Source organism: Anabrus simplex, chromosome 3, assembly GCF_040414725.1.
Source record: "Anabrus simplex isolate iqAnaSimp1 chromosome 3, ASM4041472v1, whole genome shotgun sequence".
NCBI classification, from domain to species: domain Eukaryota; kingdom Metazoa; phylum Arthropoda; class Insecta; order Orthoptera; family Tettigoniidae; genus Anabrus; species Anabrus simplex.
In genome coordinates this window covers 365684139-365710203 of record NC_090267.1, presented here as the reverse complement: position 1 = coordinate 365710203, position 26065 = coordinate 365684139, and the positions used below count along the sequence as shown (strand labels likewise).

Genomic DNA, 26065 nt, shown 5'->3' with positions numbered 1-26065 from the left:
TTTGAACATCTTGGAATTTTCCCGTCGGTTAGGGACCAAAAGCTATAATTTCACCAAATTTCAATTGTCTACCTCGTCTGGCAGGTTGTGCCGCCATTTTGATTTGGGGGGATAGGGGATAAAAATGAGGAAATTCCCGAAAATTTTTAAGCCCACGAAACCTATAGGTTATCGTTTTGGATATACTATACGACTGTGTTCTTATGCTGAGCCCAAAATTTGAGCCACCCCAGCGTGCCCCCTTCAGGGAATTTTGAGAATTTCCGATTTTTCTAGGGATCCTGGGGTCATCAGTTTCCTCCGTACCAAGTTTCAAATTTCTGAGATTTCTGGAAGTGCCTCATTAATTCACGTCTTTTTTCATTTTTAAATATTTATATATACATCGCTCCAGCCCGACTTGCTTTTATATATATAGATGACGGATAAGCATGAGCACGTTGAAAAGTGCAGACTTCCACTTCGAGATTCATATCTCCTAAACGGTTTACGATATTAAGAAACGGTTTGCGCCATCAGACGCCCCATTTATCGCTCTACATGTTTGTTTCTAAACCATTTCCTCGTATCTCCCATATTAAGGGGGTAAATTGAGATCAAATTTTGAATAGGGTGAAATTTGGGTGCATTTTTAACATTTTACATTACTTTTTGCCTACTTATGTATAAGCTAGAATCATGAAATTTGGTACACATATGTCCCTTAATCGTGCCAATGTGCGCACACAACGTGATGATCCTATCATTCTTATAAGTGTGTCCAACAATGAAATATACTTGTAAAAATCACCAAATTTACGAACAATCCAGAAATACGGCCAAATTTAACGTATAAGGGACAGAGATACGACAAAATGTCACAGGACCAAAGTTGTAGATCACTCTGAATTGAAGCGACACTGTGCCATCCGTTTTGTGATACGACTTACCGTTTAGCCAAAAAATAGCTCAAAAGGAATGTCTGCACAGTCATTAAAATTGCCTCCATATTTCGATATCTTTGGGGGGTAAAAAGTGAAAAATTTGAACATCTTGGAATTTTCCCGTCGGTTAGGGACCAAAAGCTATAATTTCACCAAATTTCAATTGTCTACCTCGTCTGGCAGGTTGTGCCGCCATTTTGATTTGGGGGGATAGGGGATAAAAATGAGGAAATTCCCGAAAATTGTTAAGCCCACGAAACCTATAGGTTATCGTTTTGGATATACTATACGACTGTGTTCTTATGCTGAGCCCAAAATTTGAGCCCCCCCAGCGTGCCCCCTTCAGGGAATTTTGAGAATTTCCGATTTTTCTAGGGATCCTGGGGTCATCAGTTTCCTCCGTACCAAGTTTCAAATTTCTGAGGTTTCTGGAAGTGCCTCATTAATTCACGTCTTTTTTCATTTTTAAATATTTATATATACATCGCTCCAGCCCGACTTGCTTTTATATATAGAGATGACGGATAAGCATGAGCACGTTGAAAAGTGCAGACTTCCACTTCGAGATTCATATCTCCTAAACGGTTTACGATATTAAGAAACGGTTTGCGCCATCAGACGCCCCATTTATCGCTCTACATGTTTGTTTCTGAACCATTTCCTCGTATCTCCCATATTAAGGGGGTAAATTGAGATCAAATTTTGAATAGGGTGAAATTTGGGTGCATTTTTAACATTTTACATTACTTTTTGCCTACTTATGTATAAGCTAGAATCATGAAATTTGGTACACATATGTCCCTTAATCGTGCCAATGTGCGCACACAACGTGATGATCCTATCATTCTTATAAGTGTGTCAAACAATGAAATATACTTGTAAAAATCACCAAATTTACGAACAATCCAGAAATACGGCTAAATTAAACGTATAAGGGAGAGAGATACGACAAAATGTCACAGGACCAAAGTTGTAGATCACTCTGAATTGAAGCGACGTTGTGCCATCCGTTTTGTGATACGACTTACCGTTTAGCCAAAAAATAGCTCAAAAGGAATGTCTGCACAGTCATTAAAATTGCCTCCATATTTCGATATCTTTGGGGGGTAAAAAGTGAAAAATTTGAACATCTTGGAATTTTCCCGTCGGTTAGGGACCAAAAGCTATAATTTCACCAAATTTCAATTGTCTACCTCGTCTGGCAGGTTGTGCCGCCATTTTGATTTGGGGGGATAGGGGATAAAAATGAGGAAATTCCCGAAAATTTTTAAGCCCACGAAACCTATAGGTTATCGTTTTGGATATACTATACGACTGTGTTCTTATGCTGAGCCCAAAATTTGAGCCACCCCAGCGTGCCCCCTTCAGGGAATTTTGAGAATTTCCGATTTTTCTAGGGATCCTGGGGTCATCAGTTTCCTCCGTACCAAGTTTCAAATTTCTGAGATTTCTGGAAGTGCCTCATTAATTCACGTCTTTTTTCATTTTTAAATATTTATATATACATCGCTCCAGCCCGACTTGCTTTTATATATATAGATGACGGATAAGCATGAGCACGTTGAAAAGTGCAGACTTCCACTTCGAGATTCATATCTCCTAAACGGTTTACGATATTAAGAAACGGTTTGCGCCATCAGACGCCCCATTTATCGCTCTACATGTTTGTTTCTGAACCATTTCCTCGTATCTCCCATATTAAGGGGGTAAATTGAGATCAAATTTTGAATAGGGTGAAATTTGGGTGCATTTTTAACATTTTACATTACTTTTTGCCTACTTATGTATAAGCTAGAATCATGAAATTTGGTACACATATGTCCCTTAATCGTGCCAATGTGCGCACACAACGTGATGATCCTATCATTCTTATAAGTGTGTCAAACAATGAAATATACTTGTAAAAATCACCAAATTTACGAACAATCCAGAAATACGGCTAAATTAAACGTATAAGGGAGAGAGATACGACAAAATGTCACAGGACCAAAGTTGTAGATCACTCTGAATTGAAGCGACATTGTGCCATCCGTTTTGTGATACGACTTACCGTTTAGCCAAAAAATAGCTCAAAAGGAATGTCTGCACAGTCATTAAAATTGCCTCCATATTTCGATATCTTTGGGGGGTAAAAAGTGAAAAATTTGAACATCTTGGAATTTTCCCGTCGGTTAGGGACCAAAAGCTATAATTTCACCAAATTTCAATTGTCTACCTCGTCTGGCAGGTTGTGCCGCCATTTTGATTTGGGGGGATAGGGGATAAAAATGAGGAAATTCCAGAAAATTGTTAAGCCCACGAAACCTATAGGTTATCGTTTTGGATATACTATACGACTGTGTTCTTATGCTGAGCCCAAAATTTGAGACCCCCAGCGTGCCCCCTTCAGGGAATTTTGAGAATTTCCGATTTTTCTAGGGATCCTGGGGTCATCAGTTTCCTCCGTACCAAGTTTCAAATTTCTGAGATTTCTGGAAGTGCCTCATTAATTCACGTCTTTTTTCATTTTTAAATATTTATATATACATCGCTCCAGCCCGACTTGCTTTTATATATATAGATAGATGACGGATAAGCATGAGCACGTTGAAAAGTGCAGACTTCCACTTCGAGATTCATATCTCCTAAACGGTTTACGATATTAAGAAACGGTCTGCGCCATCAGACGCCCCATTTATCGCTCTACATGTTTGTTTCTAAAACATTTCCTCGTATCTCCCATATTAAGGGGGTAAATTGAGATCAAATTTTGAATAGGGTGAAATTTGGGTGCATTTTTAACATTTTACATTACTTTTTGGCTACTTATGTATAAGCTAGAACCATGAAATTTGGTACACATATGTCCCTTAATCGTGCCAATGTGCGCACACAACGTGATGATCCTATCATTCTTATAAGTGTGTCAAACAATGAAATATACTTGTAAAAATCACCAAATTTACGAACAATCCAGAAATACGGCCAAATTTAACGTATAAGGGAGAGAGATACGACAAAATGTCACAGGATCAAAGTTGTAGATCACTCTGAACTGAAGCGACATTGTGCCGTCCGTTTTGTGATACGACTTACCGTTTAGCCGAAAAATAGCTCAAAAGGAATGTCTGCACAGTCATTAAAATTGCCTCCATATTTCGATATCTTTGGGGGGTAAAAAGTGAAAAATTTGAACATCTTGGAATTTTCCCGTCGGTTAGGGACCAAAAGCTATAATTTCACCAAATTTCAATTGTCTACCTCGTCTGGCAGGTTGTGCCGCCATTTTGATTTGGGGGGATAGGGGATAAAAATGAGGAAATTCCCGAAAATTTTTAAGCCCACGAAACCTATAGGTTATCGTTTTGGATATACTATACGACTGTGTTCTTATGCTGAGCCCAAAATTTGAGCCACCCCAGCGTGCCCCCTTCAGGGAATTTTGAGAATTTCCGATTTTTCTAGGGATCCTGGGGTCATCAGTTTCCTCCGTACCAAGTTTCAAATTTCTGAGATTTCTGGAAGTGCCTCATTAATTCACGTCTTTTTTCATTTTTAAATATTTATATATACATCGCTCCAGCCCGACTTGCTTTTATATATATAGATGACGGATAAGCATGAGCACGTTGAAAAGTGCAGACTTCCACTTCGAGATTCATATCTCCTAAACGGTTTACGATATTAAGAAACGGTTTGCGCCATCAGACGCCCCATTTATCGCTCTACATGTTTGTTTCTAAACGATTTCCTCGTATCTCCCATATTAAGGGGGTAAATTGAGATCATATTTTGAATAGGGTGAAATTTGGGTGCATTTTTAACATTTTACATTACTTTTTGCCTACTTATGTATAAGCTAGAATCATGAAATTTGGTACACATATGTCCCTTAATCGTGCCAATGTGCGCACACAACGTGATGATCCTATCATTCTTATAAGTGTGTCAAACAATGAAATATACTTGTAAAAATCACCAAATTTACGAACAATCCAGAAATACGGCCAAATTTAACGTATAAGGGAGAGAGATACGACAAAATGTCACAGGACCAAAGTTGTAGATCACTCTGAATTGAAGCGACATTGTGCCGTCCGTTTTGTGATACGACTTACCGTTTAGCCGAAAAATAGCTCAAAAGGAATGTCTGCACAGTCATTAAAATTGCCTCCATATTTCGATATCTTTGGGGGGTAAAAAGTGAAAAATTTGAACATCTTGGAATTTTCCCGTCGGTTAGGGACCAAAAGCTATAATTTCACCAAATTTCAATTGTCTACCTCGTCTGGCAGGTTGTGCCGCCATTTTGATTTGGGGGGATAGGGGATAAAAATGAGGAAATTCCCGAAAATTTTTAAGCCCACGAAACCTATAGGTTATCGTTTTGGATATACTATACGACTGTGTTCTTATGCTGAGCCCAAAATTTGAGCCCCCCCAGCGTGCCCCCTTCAGGGAATTTTGAGAATTTCCGATTTTTCTAGGGATCCTGGGGTCATCAGTTTCCTCCGTACCAAGTTTCAAATTTCTGAGATTTCTGGAAGTGCCTCATTAATTCACGTCTTTTTTCATTTTTAAATATTTATATATACATCGCTCCAGCCCGACTTGCTTTTATATATATAGATGACGGATAAGCATGAGCACGTTGAAAAGTGCAGACTTCCACTTCGAGATTCATATCTCCTAAACGGTTTACGATATTAAGAAACGGTTTGCGCCATCAGACGCCCCATTTATCGCTCTACATGTTTGTTTCTAAACCATTTCCTCGTATCTCCCATATTAAGGGGGTAAATTGAGATCAAATTTTGAATAGGGTGAAATTTGGGTGCATTTTTAACATTTTACATTACTTTTTGCCTACTTATGTATAAGCTAGAATCATGAAATTTGGTACACATATGTCCCATAATCGTGCCAATGTGCGCACACAACGTGATGATCCTATCATTCATATAAGTGTGTCCAACAATGAAATATACTTGTAAAAATCACCAAATTTACGAACAATCCAGAAATACGGCCAAATTTAACGTATAAGGGACAGAGATACGACAAAATGTCACAGGACCAAAGTTGTAGATCACTCTGAATTGAAGCGACACTGTGCCATCCGTTTTGTGATACGACTTACCGTTTAGCCAAAAAATAGCTCAAAAGGAATGTCTGCACAGTCATTAAAATTGCCTCCATATTTCGATATCTTTGGGGGGTAAAAAGTGAAAAATTTGAACATCTTGGAATTTTCCCGTCGGTTAGGGACCAAAAGCTATAATTTCACCAAATTTCAATTGTCTACCTCGTCTGGCAGGTTGTGCCGCCATTTTGATTTGGGGGGATAGGGGATAAAAATGAGGAAATTCCCGAAAATTGTTAAGCCCACGAAACCTATAGGTTATCGTTTTGGATATACTATACGACTGTGTTCTTATGCTGAGCCCAAAATTTGAGCCCCCCCAGCGTGCCCCCTTCAGGGAATTTTGAGAATTTCCGATTTTTCTAGGGATCCTGGGGTCATCAGTTTCCTCCGTACCAAGTTTCAAATTTCTGAGATTTCTGGAAGTGCCTCATTAATTCACGTCTTTTTTCATTTTTAAATATTTATATATACATCGCTCCAGCCCGACTTGCTTTTATATATATAGATGACGGATAAGCATGAGCACGTTGAAAAGTGCAGACTTCCACTTCGAGATTCATATCTCCTAAACGGTTTACGATATTAAGAAACGGTTTGCGCCATCAGACGCCCCATTTATCGCTCTACATGTTTGTTTCTAAACCATTTCCTCGTATCTCCCATATTAAGGGGGTAAATTGAGATCAAATTTTGAATAGGGTGAAATTTGGGTGCATTTTTAACATTTTACATTACTTTTTGCCTACTTATGTATAAGCTAGAATCATGAAATTTGGTACACATATGTCCCTTAATCGTGCCAATGTGCGCACACAACGTGATGATCCTATCATTCTTATAAGTGTGTCAAACAATGAAATATACTTGTAAAAATCACCAAATTTACGAACAATCCAGAAATACGGCTAAATTAAACGTATAAGGGAGAGAGATACGACAAAATGTCACAGGACCAAAGTTGTAGATCACTCTGAATTGAAGCGACATTGTGCCATCCGTTTTGTGATACGACTTACCGTTTAGCCAAAAAATAGCTCAAAAGGAATGTCTGCACAGTCATTAAAATTGCCTCCATATTTCGATATCTTTGGGGGGTAAAAAGTGAAAAATTTGAACATCTTGGAATTTTCCCGTCGGTTAGGGACCAAAAGCTATAATTTCACCAAATTTCAATTGTCTACCTCGTCTGGCAGGTTGTGCCGCCATTTTGATTTGGGGGGATAGGGGATAAAAATGAGGAAATTCCCGAAAATTGTTAAGCCCACGAAACCTATAGGTTATCGTTTTGGATATACTATACGACTGTGTTCTTATGCTGAGCCCAAAATTTGAGCCCCCCCAGCGTGCCCCCTTCAGGGAATTTTGAGAATTTCCGATTTTTCTAGGGATCCTGGGGTCATCAGTTTCCTCCGTACCAAGTTTCAAATTTCTGAGATTTCTGGAAGTGCCTCATTAATTCACGTCTTTTTTCATTTTTAAATATTTATATATACATCGCTCCAGCCCGACTTGCCTTTATATATATAGATGACGGATAAGCATGAGCACGTTGAAAAGTGCAGACTTCCACTTCGAGATTCATATCTCCTAAACGGTTTACGATATTAAGAAACGGTTTGCGCCATCAGACGCCCCATTTATCGCTCTACATGTTTGTTTCTAAACGATTTCCTCGTATCTCCCATATTAAGGGGGTAAATTGAGATCAAATTTTGAATAGGGTGAAATTTGGGTGCATTTTTAACATTTTACATTACTTTTTGGCTACTTATGTATAAGCTAGAATCATGAAATTTGGTACACATATGTCCCTTAATCGTGCCAATGTGCGCACACAACGTGATGATCCTATCATTCTTATAAGTGTGTCAAACAATGAAATATACTTGTAAAAATCACCAAATTTACGAACAATCCAGAAATACGGCCAAATTTAACGTATAAGGGACAGAGATACGACAAAATGTCACAGGATCAAAGTTGTAGATCACTCTGAACTGAAGCGACATTGTGCCGTCCGTTTTGTGATACGACTTACCGTTTAGCCGAAAAATAGCTCAAAAGGAATGTCTGCACAGTCATTAAAATTGCCTCCATATTTCGATATCTTTGGGGGGTAAAAAGTGAAAAATTTGAACATCTTGGAATTTTCCCGTCGGTTAGGGACCAAAAGCTATAATTTCACCAAATTTCAATTGTCTACCTCGTCTGGCAGGTTGTGCCGCCATTTTGATTTGGGGGGATAGGGGATAAAAATGAGGAAATTCCCGAAAATTTTTAAGCCCACGAAACCTATAGGTTATCGTTTTGGATATACTATACGACTGTGTTCTTATGCTGAGCCCAAAATTTGAGCCCCCCCAGCGTGCCCCCTTCAGGGAATTTTGAGAATTTCCGATTTTTCTAGGGATCCTGGGGTCATCAGTTTCCTCCGTACCAAGTTTCAAATTTCTGAGATTTCTGGAAGTGCCTCATTAATTCACGTCTTTTTTCATTTTTAAATATTTATATATACATCGCTCCAGCCCGACTTGCTTTTATATATATAGATGAGGGTCTGAATTTAAGAATGCTTTACCGTTGGTCGCTATAGTGGTATGCTCATTTATCACCAGAAGACTCATGACCAATTGAGATTTTCTTCTGAAGACGTGGAGCAAAGTTCTCTGTAAAACGTAAAGAGTTTCATCTTGTTTTCTCGACACAGCATAAGCCCAAAAGCCTATTCATGTCTACAAGTATGGGCTGTCGTGGTTTCCCATTTTCACACCAGGCAAATGCTGGGGCTGTACCTCAATTAAGGCCACGGCTGCTTCCTTCCCACTCCTAGTCTTCTCCGGTCCCATCGTCGCCATAAGACCTATCTGTGTAGGTGCGACGTAAAGCAACTTGTAAAAAAAAAGTATGGGCTGTGAAAGCATCAATGTTAACTTGAAATTTCAGTGTTTCAATATTCTGTCTATCCACCTGCTTTAGCCTTCTGAGATTTTTACCTCTTTCCAAGGATGAAAAAACATCTGAAGCAAAATTAGCAAATGAGGTAAAAGCAGCATTGCAGGAGGTATTATGGGAAAGTGCAAAAGGTAATTTTCAGCAGTGCTTCCATAAGCTTTAGCAATGCTGGCAGAAGTTTATACAGTGAGTTTCTCTAATCGGTTGGCCGGCAGGTGTGCCCAGCTTATCTGCCTCCCGTTGACTCATCACTCCCCGCTCCGCGCCATAGCAACAAGGACAGCACTTTATCCTTGCATGACATGAGATAACAATTAAAATTAAGAAAATCAGAATTCATGCAGTTCATGTACTACAGTTACCTTGTATGGTTTCAATTATAAAATTTTCACAGCCCGCCATGCTGAGCTCTTCGAAACCTCGGCTTCTTGTCCAAGTTGTTTTAAGGGATTTTGTAGGTGTATGTTCTAATCTTTCTGTGACTTCATTTACTTTTTCTTTGTTAAGTACACTTTTTTTAACACTTTGCTTCTTATCAAGTAAAGAACCAGTTCCTCTCAATTTGTTTAAGAGTTTCTACATGGTCTCTCTATGTGGAGGGCGTACACCTGGACATTGTGTTACAAATCCCCTAACGACCTCCCTGCGAGACTCTGTTTTCACATAATTATCATATATAAATACCCTTTGCTCTACCGTGTACACATGCGGAAGCGTTATGAGAAATATGCCCTGAAGTAACACTTCAAAACTTGAGAACAGCTGGAGTGACAAATCAACACTTATAACATGTTCTAAGCACAGACCTGAACTGCAAAGTGCGGGCATTCCCAAGCTGTCCCTGCGCTGTATGTTGGGAAGTGATGAGGCAGATAAGCTGGGCGCGCCTGCTGGCGAACCAATGAGAGAAACTCACTATGCATTGGTTTTTTAAAGTATTCATAGTTTATATGTTTCTGTCCATTACTTATATTGAACAATTTTTTTCTGCCTTTGTGTTTGTTCTCTGTCCCTAGCCCTCTACCACATAAATTGATCTATCTTTTAGTCTCTTCCCTTTTCCTGTATTTATCCAGCTTTCTTGTTATCCCACCCTTTTCACATGAAGAATGAAGATCTGCTAAGATGGCCCCCTCAGCAGGGGGCAGAAATGAGCTAATTGGGTTCTGAAAAGAAATTGATAAGAATAACTGGGATTGATGAGGAGAGAACCCATATGTTTGAAGATGTGAAGATTCTTGTCCCTTTGTGTTCTCTTGTTAGTCCTAGTCTGTCTGCCTCCGTAACATAACGGTTTGCACTATTAGCTGCCGTCCTTGGTGGCCAAGGTTTGATTTGTGGTACTGCCAGAAATTTAAGAATGGCTGGAGGACTAGTATGTGGTTGAAATGGTACATGCAGCTCACCTCCATTGGGGGTGTGCCTGAAAAGAGCTGCACCACCTCAGGATGAGGACACGAGTTTACTTACTAGTCCTGGTCTCCTTTTCTATTGCTCCCTCTTCTAATGCTCACCTGTCATTGTGCTTATCCTGTTTATGTTCCTCTCTTTCTATTCATGACTTGGCAGCCCTCAGGCTTTTTGATCCTACCTCAAATACGAGGGCTGTTTAGTGTTTTCTTTTCCGATGGGCTATAAAAAAAAGACATATAACAAAATTTTGTCACTAAAAGTTTATTAGTTTCATACTTATTTTTCCACATAATCACCAAAACTATATAGGCATTTTTCGTATCGTGACACCAGGTTACCAATGCCCTCTGCAAAGAAGTCAGCTTTTAGTGATAAAATCATTTTGTTATGTCAATGTGGAGGAGCCCATTGGAGGTTGAAAAAAAACAGCCTTCGTATGTTGTTCTCCTGTTAACTGATGATATTCATTATCAGCCTTGTCTATTATTAAACCATAAGGAAGTTCCCCATTAGGAGTTAATATTCTTCTAGGGTTAGCCAATAGATAATTTTGATTTTACTATTTTTCTACAGTGGAGATACTGCCACCTGCCTTTACAACTCTCCACATGAGGATGAATCCCTGCCCAGAGTTCTGCCTGGTAAATTACTTACACTGGACGCTCAGTGCAGAAAAGATCGAGGAACAAGTGCTTGCTTTGTAAGTCATAACTGTGTTCAGTTAAGAATTTGTAGTGAAGTACTGAGTAAAAAGTAATATAGAATGATAATAAACAAACTAGCATTAGACTAACATAATCTGACAGTAAATTTGCCTTCTAGTTAACAGAATATTTATTATAATATAAATATTAGTACCTGTACTATATATAATTCAAACACAAGTCACACATGCTGACTTGGCATTAAATCTGAGTACTATTCCCAGCTCTATGTTTCTCATGAATATGATTCTAATGGTCAAGGATTCTTAAATTTAATGTTCAATAACAGTCTTGTCAAAAAGTACTTAAAGTAAAAATTATTGATCTCTTCACTGTGAGAATTAAAGAGAACATATGGACAAATTTAAGGAAAGCAGAGAAAAGTCCACTTAAATGATTAAACATGTCATTAGAAAGAAATGGTTAAAAATAAGTTTGTACTTAAAATTGATTCTATTAATGGTTGTTCAAGATAATCTTTAGAACATAAAATCTGTTCCATTTCTCTAATATTAAAAAAAATTGATTGGAACTGTGTGTATGTGTTCTATTTTTAATTCCTAAGTATAAATCTTAAGTTACAATTGATCATTAACTTAAATTAGAAAATTCTAAACTGCTTCATAAAGTAACATACAATGCTTTTTACTGTTTACAGAAAGATGACCGGGTATGTGCCCAGTTATTTTGTTTTGATGCTGGCTCCGGTTACTGTGTCGCATACAGGCCAGCAGCGGAAGGCTCACCTTGTGGTGATGGACAGGTAAAACTTTTAATAAAAAATCAGTTAAGAATAATTTCTACATCTAAAGCAGTAGAGGATCATTTCCCGTTTCATGTTGAAAACTCAATCTTATAAATAAAATTGTAGGGGTTTGCTGTCAATAATGTCATTTGTTTCATCATATTTTGATATATTTATTATCCGTTTTAGGTCAGATCAAGATCATATCAGCAGTTTTTAGCTTTCGTGTTTGTTTGTTTGTTTGTTTGTTTGTTTGTTTGTTTGTTTGTTTGTTTGTTTGTTTGTTTGTTTCACCATCACGGGTAAACGGCTGAATAGATCTAGACCAAACTTCATATTTAGTCTACTCATCCAGGAGCAGGTTTCGATATACATATCATTTAAAAATCACTGAAGAGACTGGGGGTATATAGGAAGTCCAGAAGAGTTTCTTTCCAATTATCTCATAAAATCTGTAGACTATTATGTGAAACGCCCCTTCATTGTAAATAATTTTTATGTACTTCAAACGACGGAGAAAAATACTATTTTCTATGGACTCCATGCTCTGCAGTCATTGACGGACACCCTCACAGACCTACAGATATTTGAATGATCCATAACCAGAGAAAATCAGATGATGCATAGTATTTTTCTCGGCTTGAAAAATAACCCCACCAAATGTAACTGAACACCAAGGAAACATGATGTAAGACTTTTCCCTTAGGTGTCAGTCAGTCAGTCTGTCTGTCTATCTGTCAGATTATCTATCTGTTTGTATATTCCAAAGTGGAAAACTGTTGGACTTAGTTCAACTAAACTATGTATGTGGAATCTACTCACTCAAGGTTGTATTATCAGGTGAATATGATGTCATGGTAATTACATGAAGTTGGTAGATTATTCTCAAACATTTTCATTAACGTTAGGTCAGCATATGACAAACGTTTAAGAATATGTTATTTCCATTCCTTTGTGCCATGCAGCCTACATATTTATCATGTGACGGATAATAACGCAGATGATTACAAAAAATTGGATTTTTAGTCCAAGTCTTGTGGGATATGTCATGCATGTCACTTCAAGATGGGTAATGGGAAAAACTAAAGAGCCATTTTACTCTTTTCAATAGGACAGATATTAAAGGAGGTATCTTCAACGTCAGAGCACCACTCCAGTGGTTGGAGATACAATATGCAACCTGAGAACCATGGAGAATTTCGCACAACTTTGGACCAGGAACTGACCCGTACAATAAATTCGGAAATCATCCTCATTCTCTCTTGATTTTGTTCGTCTTCATCATATTTCACATTACTGCAACATGCTTTCATAGGAAAATATAATTTTAACATGTCACATTAAATATGTGAATAGAGCCATGTTACTTTGCATAAATTCCTGAAGGAAACATGTAATCCACTACAAATTCTCATGTGAAGAATGGGTACAAATGCTAGTAAACAATAAGTTAGGTTTCTAAAACTCAACAGGAGTTAAAATTTAACATTCAAAGTGGCTAGAAATTATTTTTTAAATTTATTTATAATATGGCTTTTAGCACTATTAACCTGTCTTTATTACCAGTATTCTTCCATTTGTATTTACATTCTCACAGTCCGATTCTCCCCTTCTTATATTTAACCAGTTCTCTCCTCCCGTTACACTTCCCACATCAAGAAAGATAAATTCTTAAGAATGGTTTCCTCAGTGAATATGAATGCTCACCCACTAGATGAAGCTAAGAAGCAGAAATGAGCTGATCACAGGATGAAAATGTGTAAAGATATGCAGTTTGTCCTTGTCTTCTTTGTTCTTTTTTTTTTTCCTGGCTCATTTCTCCTTTTCCTCTGTCCTTATTAGCCTAGAACTGTGTTTATAATTTTGTTGCTCCTATCAACTTTCCCAGCTTTCTATCTTTGATAACACATAATTGTACTGTATTCTTGTTTGTTCCAATTCCATTACCGGGCAAGTTGGCCGTGCGGTTAGGGTCACGCAGCTGTGGGCTTGCATCCAAGAGATAGTGGGTTCGAACCCCACTGTCGGCAGCCCTGAAAATGGTTTTCCGTGCTTTCCCAATTTTACACCAGGCGAATGCTGGGACTGTACCTTAATTAAGGCCACGGCCGCTTCCTTCCCACTCCTAGGCCTTCCCTATACCACCGTTGCCATAAAACCTACCTGTGTCAGTGCAGTATAAAGCAAATGAAAAAGAAAAAAAACCTTCATTTTGGTTCCTTTTCCTATTCTGTGTTTATCATGGGTTTCTTGTCTTCCACCATCTGTATTAAACTTTGTTTCGTTTTGCTTCTCATTCCCCCCACCATTCTTCACTTCCCATATCAAGAATACCCCCTGGGTGAGTGCAAATTTTTCCCTCTTGAGGAATAGAGAAATGGAAAATGTACCAATCCTTGGGACTGGGCTTTCAGTACACCATCGACTGGTTACAAGCACACTTGAATTTTCATCACCAAACGATAGAACATCGGTGCTTTCCTTCAGATGCAAGAATAGGGGGATACTCTATGATTAACTTCCACGCTCCTACCAATGACTAACAGGAAAAACACAGAAATGACAAACCAGTACTGGGATGCCCTTGAGGAAACCGTAGACAAAGTACCAAATCACCGTACAACTATATTGTTAGGAGATTTCAATGCCCAGATCGGTAGAGAACAGAAATACCAGAAGATTGTAGGAAGATATCCTGCCCATAAGAGAACCAACACCAATGGGGAACGCTTAATCAGTGTCTGCACCAAATATGGATTACTTTTGATGTCTACAGCTTTCAAACACCTTCCCAGAAAGGCAATGACATGGCGATGCCCAAATAGCATGATGGGTGAATTCCAAATTGACCACGTAGCAATAGAAAAGCTGCACCACAGGGATATTATGAATGTCAAGGTGATACGAGGAGCCAACATTGACTCTGATCACTACCTGTCTCTGGTTAAAACAAACCTGAAACCACTAAAAAAGACCACAGGTATGTTGGCAAAAAACACAAAGATCCCTAGGTTTGATATCACCAAACTCAAAGAAGACAGCACTAGTTACCAAGAGAGACTGATTCATAATACCAACAGGATTAACACATCTGCAAAATGGGATCAACTTAGGGATGCCATAACAGTAGCGGTTCAGGAAACAATCCCCAATAGACCTAAAGGGAACAAGCATCCATGGTGGTCCAGTGAATGTGATAAAGCTATAGAAGCTAGGCGGCTAGAATGGATCAAATGGAATGTACATAAGAACGAAGCTAATTTACAAGTCTTTATTGCACAAAGGAAAACTACGTCGAGCATCATAAGAGGGGCTAAGAGGAAGCACAACCAGAAACTGATTAAGCAAGCAGAGGAAGATTTTGTAAGGAATAACTCTAGAGATCTATACAAGGGCCTCAAGCAAAAAACAACCCAATTCACTTCCCCTGCCTTACGTCTCCAGAGACCAGATGGATCCCTGTGTCTTAATGACAGCAATTGTACCAAGACCCTAGCTAACTACTTCAAAGGACTCTTAAATGCAGAAGAAACTATTGAACGTCTCCAAGTTACAGAACCAACTAACCCTAATACTGAGTTTATCCCTCCTCCAACCTATGAAGAAGTCAGAGATATAATTAAATTACTCAAGAATAATAAATCTTCTGGGGAAGATGGGATGGTAGCAGAAATGCTAAAACATGCCAGAGAACACACCTTCAGGAGCATACATAAAGTAATTCTGGACATATGGACTAGTGAGAGGCTCCCAGATGATTGGACGTCAGCCATTATCCATCTAATCCACAAGAAGGGAAGCAAACCAGATCCCAGTAACTACAGAGGAGTATCACTCCTTGCTGTTACCTATAAGATATTTTCCAAGATTCTGGAACACCATGTAACAAGACAGTTGGATAAAGAGTTAGGAGAATATCAAGCAGGGTTCAGAGCATCGAGGTCCTGTACCAAGCAGATACAAAATCTGAAGACCATCTTTCAATACAGCAACTCAAGAGCCCGACAATGGGTAGCTATATTTGTCGACTTCCAGAAAGCATATGACTCAGTAGACAGAATTACTCTTTATAAGACATAAAGAGAACTAGGACTTAACGACAAGATCAACAGGCTGGTGCAAGCTACCTTGCATAATACCACAGCCAGAGTAAAGTTTAGAGGACAACTCTCGGAGAGTTTCGCCATTAAAACAGGGATGAGACAAGGAGATGGCATCTCATGCATATTATTTAATTACGTTCTGGAAAAGATCATGAGAGAGTGGATGAGATTCCTTCCAGAGAACACTGGATTATGGATGGGAATTAAAGCCGACAACCTAAGGATACCATGCCTAGCCTTTGCAGACGATCTGACTTTATTGGAAAATGACATACAGGAGGCTACTACTCAGCTCCAAACACTACACTCAATAGCGGCTAAAATGGGTCTTTTGATCAACATAGGAAAGACCGAGTTTGTTACTAACATCAAAGATGCCCCTGGAATGATGAGAGACAGTGATAATATCTACATCAAGAGAGTCAAAAGTGTAAAGTACCTTGAGGAATGGTTCTCAGAGGACCTCAGCGAAACAATGGCTCTTGAACACAGGAGACTCAAACTAGATAAGGCTTACCGTGCCTGTAGAAAACTATATGCTTCAAAAAATCTGTCGATGAATGTCAAACTAAGACACTACAATGCAGTAATCAGACCTTCAGTCCTCTATGCAGCAGAGTGACTATATTTAACTAAGAAGACCCCACTAAGAGCCCTCAAGGTACAAGAAGGAAAGTTTCTGAGACGGATAGTGGGACCAAGAATTATACCAGATGGAAGCCAATGGTATCTACCAAATCATGAGCTATATAAACACCAAGAAAATCTCATAGATGCCATCAGAAGAAGGCGACTGGCTTTTTATGGACACCTATCCAGAATGGACTCAAATAGGTTTACCCATAGGATCTTGAAGGCTGCCAACAAGGGCAATGCTACTGGATTCGTGTGGATGAAACAAGTGGAAAAGGAACTTTCAGAACTCCATATAAATCAAAATGACATAGCTGATCGGAGTAACTATAATACAACTCTTAAAACTAAATCCTTTGTAACATCCCTCACAGAAGTTACCCACAGACCAAAAGACAAGACCAGGAAACGGTCTGAGGAATGTAAGATTGAATTTAGCTGGAAAATAAAGGACTATTGGGCCATCAGAAAAGCTCGAGGTACCAACAAGAAAACAGCTGCCAAACCAACCACTACGAACACCAATTGTGGCAAACAACGACAATGACATCAAGAAACAGCTAAAACACAAGCACCATGGTCCATAGATGGCCCTAACGAAATTAAAAAAAATATATAATACCCACAGAATGGTATTAGAAGTAAAAAAGTAACCTACATTACATAATTGGAATTTATAAAATAGTTAATGGAAATAGAATAAACAAGAGTGTAATAATTGGAATTCACATGTTACAGAAAGAGAAGAAACATTTCTTTGAATATAAATGAAAGATAGAAAGCCATGATCAGTTATTTTGTTGTTTTGATGGTAGCTGCTTTCTTACAGAGCAGCAGCTGACAGATTACCATTTGGTGACGGCCAAATCCTATACTGATTCCTAGCATTCAATAATTTATACTGACTAGAATTTAACTTCCTCATGAGAACCTTGTATTGTTTTCGAAACAGACTTTCAACGTATTAGGTCGTGTAACGTACATGTAGTACGTGTTGAAGAGATGTTAAGTACAGAACAAAAATGGCCAGCCGGACACCAGTGGGATCCGAACCCACAACCCATAACCTCCTGATATTCAATATTCATCAAAATTCAATATTCACTTGTATTGTTTACTCTGAATTACTGATTCATTAATCTCATTCTGAATGTTTTTTTCAGTACTGTCTGAATGGGCGTTGTGTTGCTGAACATGAAAATATCATCCCAGATTATTCTCAAAACACACCCTCCTACATAAGACGTAACGATGCTGATTCAGCGGCCACACAGTCGAGACCTGTATATGCTAATCCCCCAAACATCACCAGGTAAGGATAGCATTCTTATTCATTTCTGTTTTTTTCTGTAAATACATAAAAGTAATTTGAGTAGTGAAGTGGTGAAGGAATATGCTAAGTAGCTGCAGTTAAACTATCAATAGATTGACTCAAGTCAATGAATTTTGTCACATCAAAGAATATTTTTTGCACCAGAGAAATTTGGAATTCATCTGTATAAAGAATACCGTACTTATACAAATTTGATTAATTCCATTACGAAATGTAAATAATTGTTGCATGGGCATTATAACCAAACTATGCTTAAAAACAGCAAATTTGACAGCTTTCATCACATTCAATGTTATTTGCTTATATGCATGAGTTTTCTAAAGATGGAGCTTTTAGAAGATCATTTTAAGTTGTTGAAAGTTTTATATTGCTATCATAAGCCCACCTGGTGGTCACAATCATTGAAGGCATCAAGTCTATACTGTCTCACACCATGGTTAGATGGAAGAGAAGGCCCAGAGGCCTTAATCTTGCCAGGTAAAATAAAACATTACTAACTAACTAAGCTGGTTCAAGTCCTGTCGGTGGGGAAAAAAAAAATTCACCATTAGAATGTTGGCTGTCAGGCTATCACTAGATTGCATGCCAAAAATCAAAAATATGGACTCAGTTCCAAACCCCTCCACATTGTTCATACAGAGTGAGGGCATATAGTGCTGTCAATGGTGATTTGTCTGTCAGATGGTGTCATTAAGCCTTGAGATGACCCCTTTGTCTTATTCGACAGGAGTAGGCTATGTACGACAGCGAGTTTTACCCTCTCCATACATCATCATCATCATCATCATCATCATCATCATCATCATCGTCGTCGTCGTCGTCGTCGTCACTACCACCACACACTAAGAAGCGCACGTTGCCCATGTCATGGGCATAAAATAGAAATACCTGCACCAGACCTCTCTAGAGGCCACACACGATTATTATCAACTACAGCCATTTGCATACGAAGCCAATGAGGGCAACCATGTGGTCAGCTCATACAAATGCCTTGCATGCTTGTATGTACTTTTTTTTTCTTAATTTACGATTTAGGCTTGTATAGCACTTCTATAAATGAAATGTGGAATAATATCACTATGGTTATAATTTCCTTTGGTTGTAAATTGGAAACGTATATTTTTATGTCAAAGAGCACACATGCCCTCCAATGAGAAGCACCACTAGAGCAAAAACGAGGCTCATGGATATGCTGAGAAATACTAATACATTGTCAGGAAGTTGTAAATTATATTCACATAATTTTGAAATCACTTGAGATAGTTGACACATGACACAGTATGTTAATATGAAAGCAGAAATTAGGCAGTTTTAAACTAAAAAATTAACTACTACCATTAATTATTTAATCCTCTGTCAATGATAAAGAGGAAAAATACCTGTGCATAATTTGAGAAAACCAAAACTAACAAAGAAGAAAGTAGAATGCACACTACCAAGTGGGTTGGCCATGCAGTTAGGATTGTGTGGCTGTGAGCTTGCATTCGGGAGATGATGGGTATGAATCCCACTGTTGGCAACACTGAAGATGGCTTTCCATGGTTTCTCATTTTCACACCAGGCAAATGCTGGGGCTGTACATTACTTAAGGCCATAGCCACTAGCTTCCCATCCTTGGGTCGCCGAAAACCTTTGATGTGTTAGTGCAATATTAAACCACTAGCAAAAATAAAAATAAAGAATGCATACTTAACACAATCTACACAGCAATGAGGGTATGCAGCGCACTAACATTAACGACTTGATGCCTATTTCCCTATTAACAAGCTCTCCACACTGGACGACATCAAGTTGTTTTTCCGACTGAGGTGCCAGTTTATTGTTTTTATTTGCGTCATATGTATCTTCTCCATCATTACCTAGGTAAGCCTGCAAGAGGTATAATAACTTCTAATGAAAGAATTAATGATAAGCAGTTCACATATGCTGTAATTAGAAAACTATATTCCAAAAGCTCCATCAACAAATGTACATTTAAAACTGATAGAAATGCAGTGTGTATGGAAAGTAAATTCATTAAAATAATGTGTATGTGGATGCTTCAAAGCACAAACTTTATCACAGGCAATTTTCTACAAATTGAAACATGCACAGATAACATCTACAATTTGTTTCCAAGATTCAATTGAAAACAGATAAATATTTGTTACAATTACTACTGTATTTATTAATATTTTATATTTGTGTACTAATATGTGGTAAATAATGTTTGCAACTAATCACAGGTCACCTTGGGATGAATTCCGGAGCACAGGAAGTTCAACAACCACACCTTTCCCATTTTACAATCCCACTTCCACAACAAGATCTCCTTATAACTATTACAGTTCAACAACACAAAATCCATATACTTCCACAACACAGAATCCATACAGCACCACAAACAGGTATCAGTACTATACCTCAACTACACAAAACCATTATGATCAATATTACAAAGCAAAAAATTCTATTGGTACCACAGAACATCCCTACAGTTACAAATATAACCAGTATTCAACTACAACGAAAAATCCATATGATTTTAGTAACTTTGATAAGAAAAATAGTGCCAAAAATAGCTTAAATTCTAATAGTGATATCTATGGAAGTAGTACAACAAGAAATCCATATGCAGTGTTTAACTTCTATTCAAGCACTACAAATAAACCAAGCCAATACAATAATGTATATCAGAGCCAAACAACAACCAGAAAATACCAATCCCATTATTTTTCATCAGCATCAAACAATGAACCGTCCATTATCAACAGAACAAACAGTGAAAGCAACATCACTGGAAATGGTAAGTTTGGTCCGATAGTGTGACCTGCTATTACCGTACTACAGCAACTGACTTCCATTTCTTTACACAATACTACTGATGTCTTTCATCTGTAGATCAAAAACAAAATTATTAAAATGGAATTAAAATGCTGCATCTTTCATTTCTAATAAATAAAAACATAAATAGATCAATAAAAAGATTCTTATTGCGTGTTCTACAGTCCATGTCTTCTCGACACTTTGCCTATTAACAAAATACAAATTGCTTTCATCTTGAATGTTCTATCAGTTCTTCACTCATATTTCTCATATTCTTTCAACAATTAGTTATTTAACTATTTATAGTAAAAATGTTGTCTCTTCTTTGCTTCTTTAAAAGTTTTAATGAGATGATACAATTTTTCTGGAGTCCCATCATTTTAAATAATTCAGTTCTTTTGGTAGCCTACTTTATAGATTGAAGCATTTCAAAGTGCAGAGAGAACTTCCAGTGAATCTCTATGGTTGTAAAAGACATTCATTCAGTCATATGTAAACTGACCAGATGCCCTGTATTATATGAGATGCCTAAATGTTCTATGTTTCTAGATTCACTTAGCCTACATAATCAGTGAGTTGGCAACTATGCATTCAAAGAATTCTGCAAGTTTGTTGATGTAGAGTATAAAAAGTTGCTTGTGCTTGGTTACAGTAGTTCATGATAGGCTTGATGGGAGCATACAGAGAGTACACAATTCTCTGAACCACTGAAATAATTTTTGAAGTCAGAAAAACTGCTCAACAATCCTGAAGTCCTTCTTTGAGAATCCTTGTGTATAAGTTGTTCTTATGTTCTTGCACAGGGAAAACAAGTCACTACTGAAGAAAATTCACTCCTCAGAAAAATATGTCCATGATAGGAATGTATGAATTACATTAGAAGTGTTCCATATTTGTGTTCCAGAAATCTCGTCAGTTCAATGATATGGGTGTCATATGAAAACCCGTATTGTAATTAAAAATCTTCAGAATTTCAAGCATCTATGATTAAAATTTACCCCACTCTATTAAAATCTATTACAAATGGTGTTTACAGCTTAGACTATCAATATCATTCATCATTTGGCATTTCCAAGATGAAGTGAAGGTTGCAAGTTATGAATCTCATTATAAACTATATTGAATTTCAGAATATAGAAGTTACAACATTAATTAAACCACCTTTCCAATACATAACAATCCTTATCATTATTTAGGGTATAACCATTATACAGATGTTAGAACTAGAACATGTTTCATTTATACTTAGTAAGCATCATCAGCTAGTAAGGGCTTAAACCAAAGATAGATCAGGGCCCTGTACCCGGTTCATGTAATATAAAATGTTCCATAAGGTCTAATATTACATTGATAAAAAACTAATTTTAACAATTTAAAACTGGTCAATAAGACTATATTGTGTCTATTAAAAACAAGTGGTAACTATAAAATTGCTGAGATACATACAAGGTGAGTGAAATGGAAATGTTGCAGTGAGTTACTGTAAATGATCATTCGTATAATGTTCGAGATCATGACGATCTTCACACGGTGGCTTTTGAATGCTTATAAATAGGAACAGCCTTTTCCAATAAGAGTGGGCTGGTATGGATTTACAAGCTGTGATCACATTCACAGATTAAAATGTAGTCAGATACGTAGAAATCACATGATGGGTTGGTTGAAAAACGAATGTTGTGAAGATAGTTGAAAATGTCACCTGAATCGGCGTGAGCACAAGGGACTTCCTCACGTTGTCTTCGACCGTTATTATCGCGTGTTGGCAATCTGTTATCATGAGCTCCAAGTGGGCCCACGGTCGAAGACAATCTGAGTCCCTTGTGCTCACGCCTATTCAGGCAACATTTTTATCTATCTTCACAACATTCATTTTTCAACCAACCCATCATGTGATTTCTATGTACCTGACTACATTTTAATCTGTGAAGTGAGATTATAGCTCGTAAATCTATATCAGCCGACTCTTATTGGAAAAAACTGTTTCTATTTATAAGCATTCAAATGCCACCGTGTGAAGATCGTCATGATCTCGAACATTATACGAACGATCATTTACAGTAACTCACTGCAACATTTCCATTTCACTTACCTCATACGTATCTCAACAATTTTATAGTTACCACTTGTTTTTAATAGACACAATATAGTCTTATTGACCGGTTTTAAATTGTTAAAATTCATTTTTTTAAATGTAATATTAGACCTTATGGAACATTTTATATTATATGAACCGGGTACAGGGCCCTGACCTATCCTTGGTCTAAGTCCTTTTCTAGCTGATGATGCTTACTAAGTATAAGTGAAACATGGTCCTAGTTCTAACACCTGTATAATGGTTATACCCTAAATATAAGGATTATTATGTATTGGAAAGATGGTTTAATTAATGTTGTAACTTCTATATGAAGTGAAGGTTCAAAGAGTAAAATAGTGACATCTGAATTGAATACTGAGCAATTCGCTAATTCTTTCCTTTTACTCATTCATACTAAAGTAAGTACTGGTTGAAAGTGTAATACATATCCAGAAAAAGAATGTATCATCCCATACTCTTAAAATATATAGATAAAATAAATATTATTAAATTCTTAAACAATATTCTTTTAAACTGAACCTTGTTAAAACACAAAACTCATTAAAAACCTTAAGTTAAACATCAGCTAAACTGACTACATATACCCAAGTACCATTTTCATTCCTATCCTTTACCAAGTTTACCTAGTCACAGTTGTATATACTTGTACATAAAATGCATGTCTGGTGCTGGCTATATTCTTATATAAATGTCTCACATGTATTTCTTACTCACAGAGCAATGATTTGCAGTGTGTGTTGGTGAATGTGCTTGAAAATGACTCCCTCTATGATATCTTAACAAATCATAATGCAGTAATGTAGTGACCATTGGTCTGAAAGCTTTTTCATGTTCATCAAAGAATTGCAAAATTCATCTCCTTCCATAGCTTTTCCCAAATCCTGGAGCAGATTGCATCACATATGTGGAATTGGCCCTGTTTTACGACCAGATGCCTTTTGTGATGCCAACCATCACCATCAAGTGCTTTGGTGATTGTTGGTAATATAGCGTGTTCCATGTATTTAAAGAGATGTGTATCAGGAAAAAAATGATGATTGACTGATGTTTGTTGTTTAAAGGGGCCTAACATCGAGGTCATCGGCCCCTAATGGTACGAAATGAAACAAAATTAAATGAAAACTTAAAAGCCCAAAATCCTCCACTGAGCAGAATTCAAAGCATGAGGAGGAAGAATGAATGGATGGATGGACGGACGGATATGAATTTAAAATGATCAGTGGATCCGACACATAGTGCCTCACATGCACAGAAGCTGGCACAAAACAATAGTATTACTGACCAAGGGACTGCTTCTATAGCACGATGCTGAATCGATTATGCTTATAGTCGAAAGGGTCCAAAATCCAGGTCATCGGCCCCTCATAATGGCATTGATCGTTAGGAAAGTAGAACCATGCTATATGTAATGTTGCGGTACTAAAAAAAAATAGCGGGGGCTCGCGGTATGCCACACATTATGGTACTAGTCACAGTTAGTGTAATGCGCACATGTAACACAGGCCTATGGTGTTTCGCACATTGCGGCGCTATTTACAGGCAACGCAAACCTATAAAGGCAACGCAAACCTATGGCGTTCCTCACATAAGTGGACTAACCAGAGGGACTCGTACTATACCGTGAAATTCCTCACAAAGTGGAAACTGAGCATAGGTGAGGCAGAACCATGATGTCACTAATCCCATGATGTTGCTCATATAGGGGTACGAATTACAGGTACTGTAGGACCCACCTCCTGATTCACACACTGTTGCTACTAATCACAAACCTAATGCATACCTAACATAGTGGTACTACGCGCAAGTAAATGTGACCCATGGTGTTCCCTGTATGATGGTACTAATTACAAGTAGTTTCATGGTTCTAATTGGATCATCATTTGGTCGCCCCTTTTAGTTGTTCTTACGACAGGCAGGGGATACCGTGGGTATATTCTTCCTCTGCGTCCCCCACCCTCAGGGGTGTTTTGTGTTTGGTCCGTGAGAGGTATTTTATTTCCCTCAAATCCACCGGCAAGCCGGTTAGGACCCCCCTATCCGCCACCTGGGATGCGCCACGTGGGAGTATCACCTCTCCCCCTGCTACGCCAGCATAGTAGGTTCGTGGAAGAAAAAAACCGTACACATAGTCCTTGAGTCAGAGGTATTACCCAGACGTGGTTAAAATCCCCAAACCAGCTGGGAATCAAATCTAGGACTCTCTGAACTGAAGGCCATGCCACTGACCACTTAGCCAAGGAGCCAGGTAAAGTAAATGCATAATACTTGCAACAAATAAAGCTGAATAAGGAAGAGTAACTTACCTAGGTAAGAATATGTAAGTCTCATATATATAGAAGAACAGAACAGTGGTTCTCAACCATTTCTTGTTCATGACACATTATCCTTTGAAGTGAGTCCCTGCAGCACCCTAATGTACTAGTTGGCAACTCCGCATGAAGCTTAGTCTTGAGGGTAACATCGTATAATATTTCGCCAACATCACATTCATTAAGTACGAATGGGTGTGCATGCCTTATACTGTGTTCACAGAATCCAAAACCGATCACTCTCTGGAGAAAGAAGAGTAAGTAACAAGTTGAATTTCAGTCATACTGAACACTTCAACCAAAATATCATAAACTAGCTGTAGTACCCAGCTCTGTTCGGGTACTTTTTAGAATGTTTAGTTTTAGGATTTGTATTACCTGTTTGAAGAGAATTTTTGTAGATTTCTTTTTTGTGAAGTTTTTAATTTGAGATTTTAAGCAAACCTTGGACCAATGGGAGTAACGGAGTCCCGCTCCCATTTGACAGGCGAGGGACTTCTTGGAAACAACTTGGCGAACGAAATGGAATTCGATGGGGAACTATCAATGTTAATAGGGCTTATGGAAGGAAGAAAGTAGAACTAGCTGAGTCAGCAAAGAGGATGCATCTGGATGTGCTAGAAGTAAGTGATATTTAGGTAAGGGGAGATAATGAGGAAAAGATAGAAGATTATGAAGTGTAAAGAGAAGGGCAGAGTATGAGGTAGGGCTGTTTATCGGGAATAACATTGCACGCAACATAGTTTCTCTTAGGCACGTAAATGAGCGAATGATGTGGGTAGATTTGTCAATTGGAGGAATTAGGATGAGAATTGTCTCATTGTATTCACCATGTGAGGGTACAGATGGGGATGAAGTATATAAGTTTTATGAAGCATCGAGTGACATCATAATCAGGGTCAACAGCAAGGATAGGATAGTGCTA

The 26065-nt window shown here is 37.9% G+C and overlaps 1 protein-coding gene across 5 annotated transcripts in view; it reads left to right on the top strand.

Moving 5' to 3' along the window:
• Positions 1-26065, top strand: part of sona (sol narae) — a 679307-nt gene that overhangs the window by 637122 nt on the left and 16120 nt on the right. For 4 of the 5 annotated variants that reach the window (XM_067143283.2, XM_067143282.2, XM_067143284.2 and 1 more), the window contains 4 exons: positions 10987-11113; positions 11776-11880; positions 17762-17910; positions 20157-20716. In XM_067143283.2, the coding sequence (XP_066999384.2) occupies positions 10987-11113; positions 11776-11880; positions 17762-17910; positions 20157-20716 (941 nt within the window). The remainder of the gene's footprint in view (positions 1-10986; positions 11114-11775; positions 11881-17761; positions 17911-20156; positions 20717-26065) is intronic. The other variant, XM_067143286.2, reaches the window with a different exon arrangement.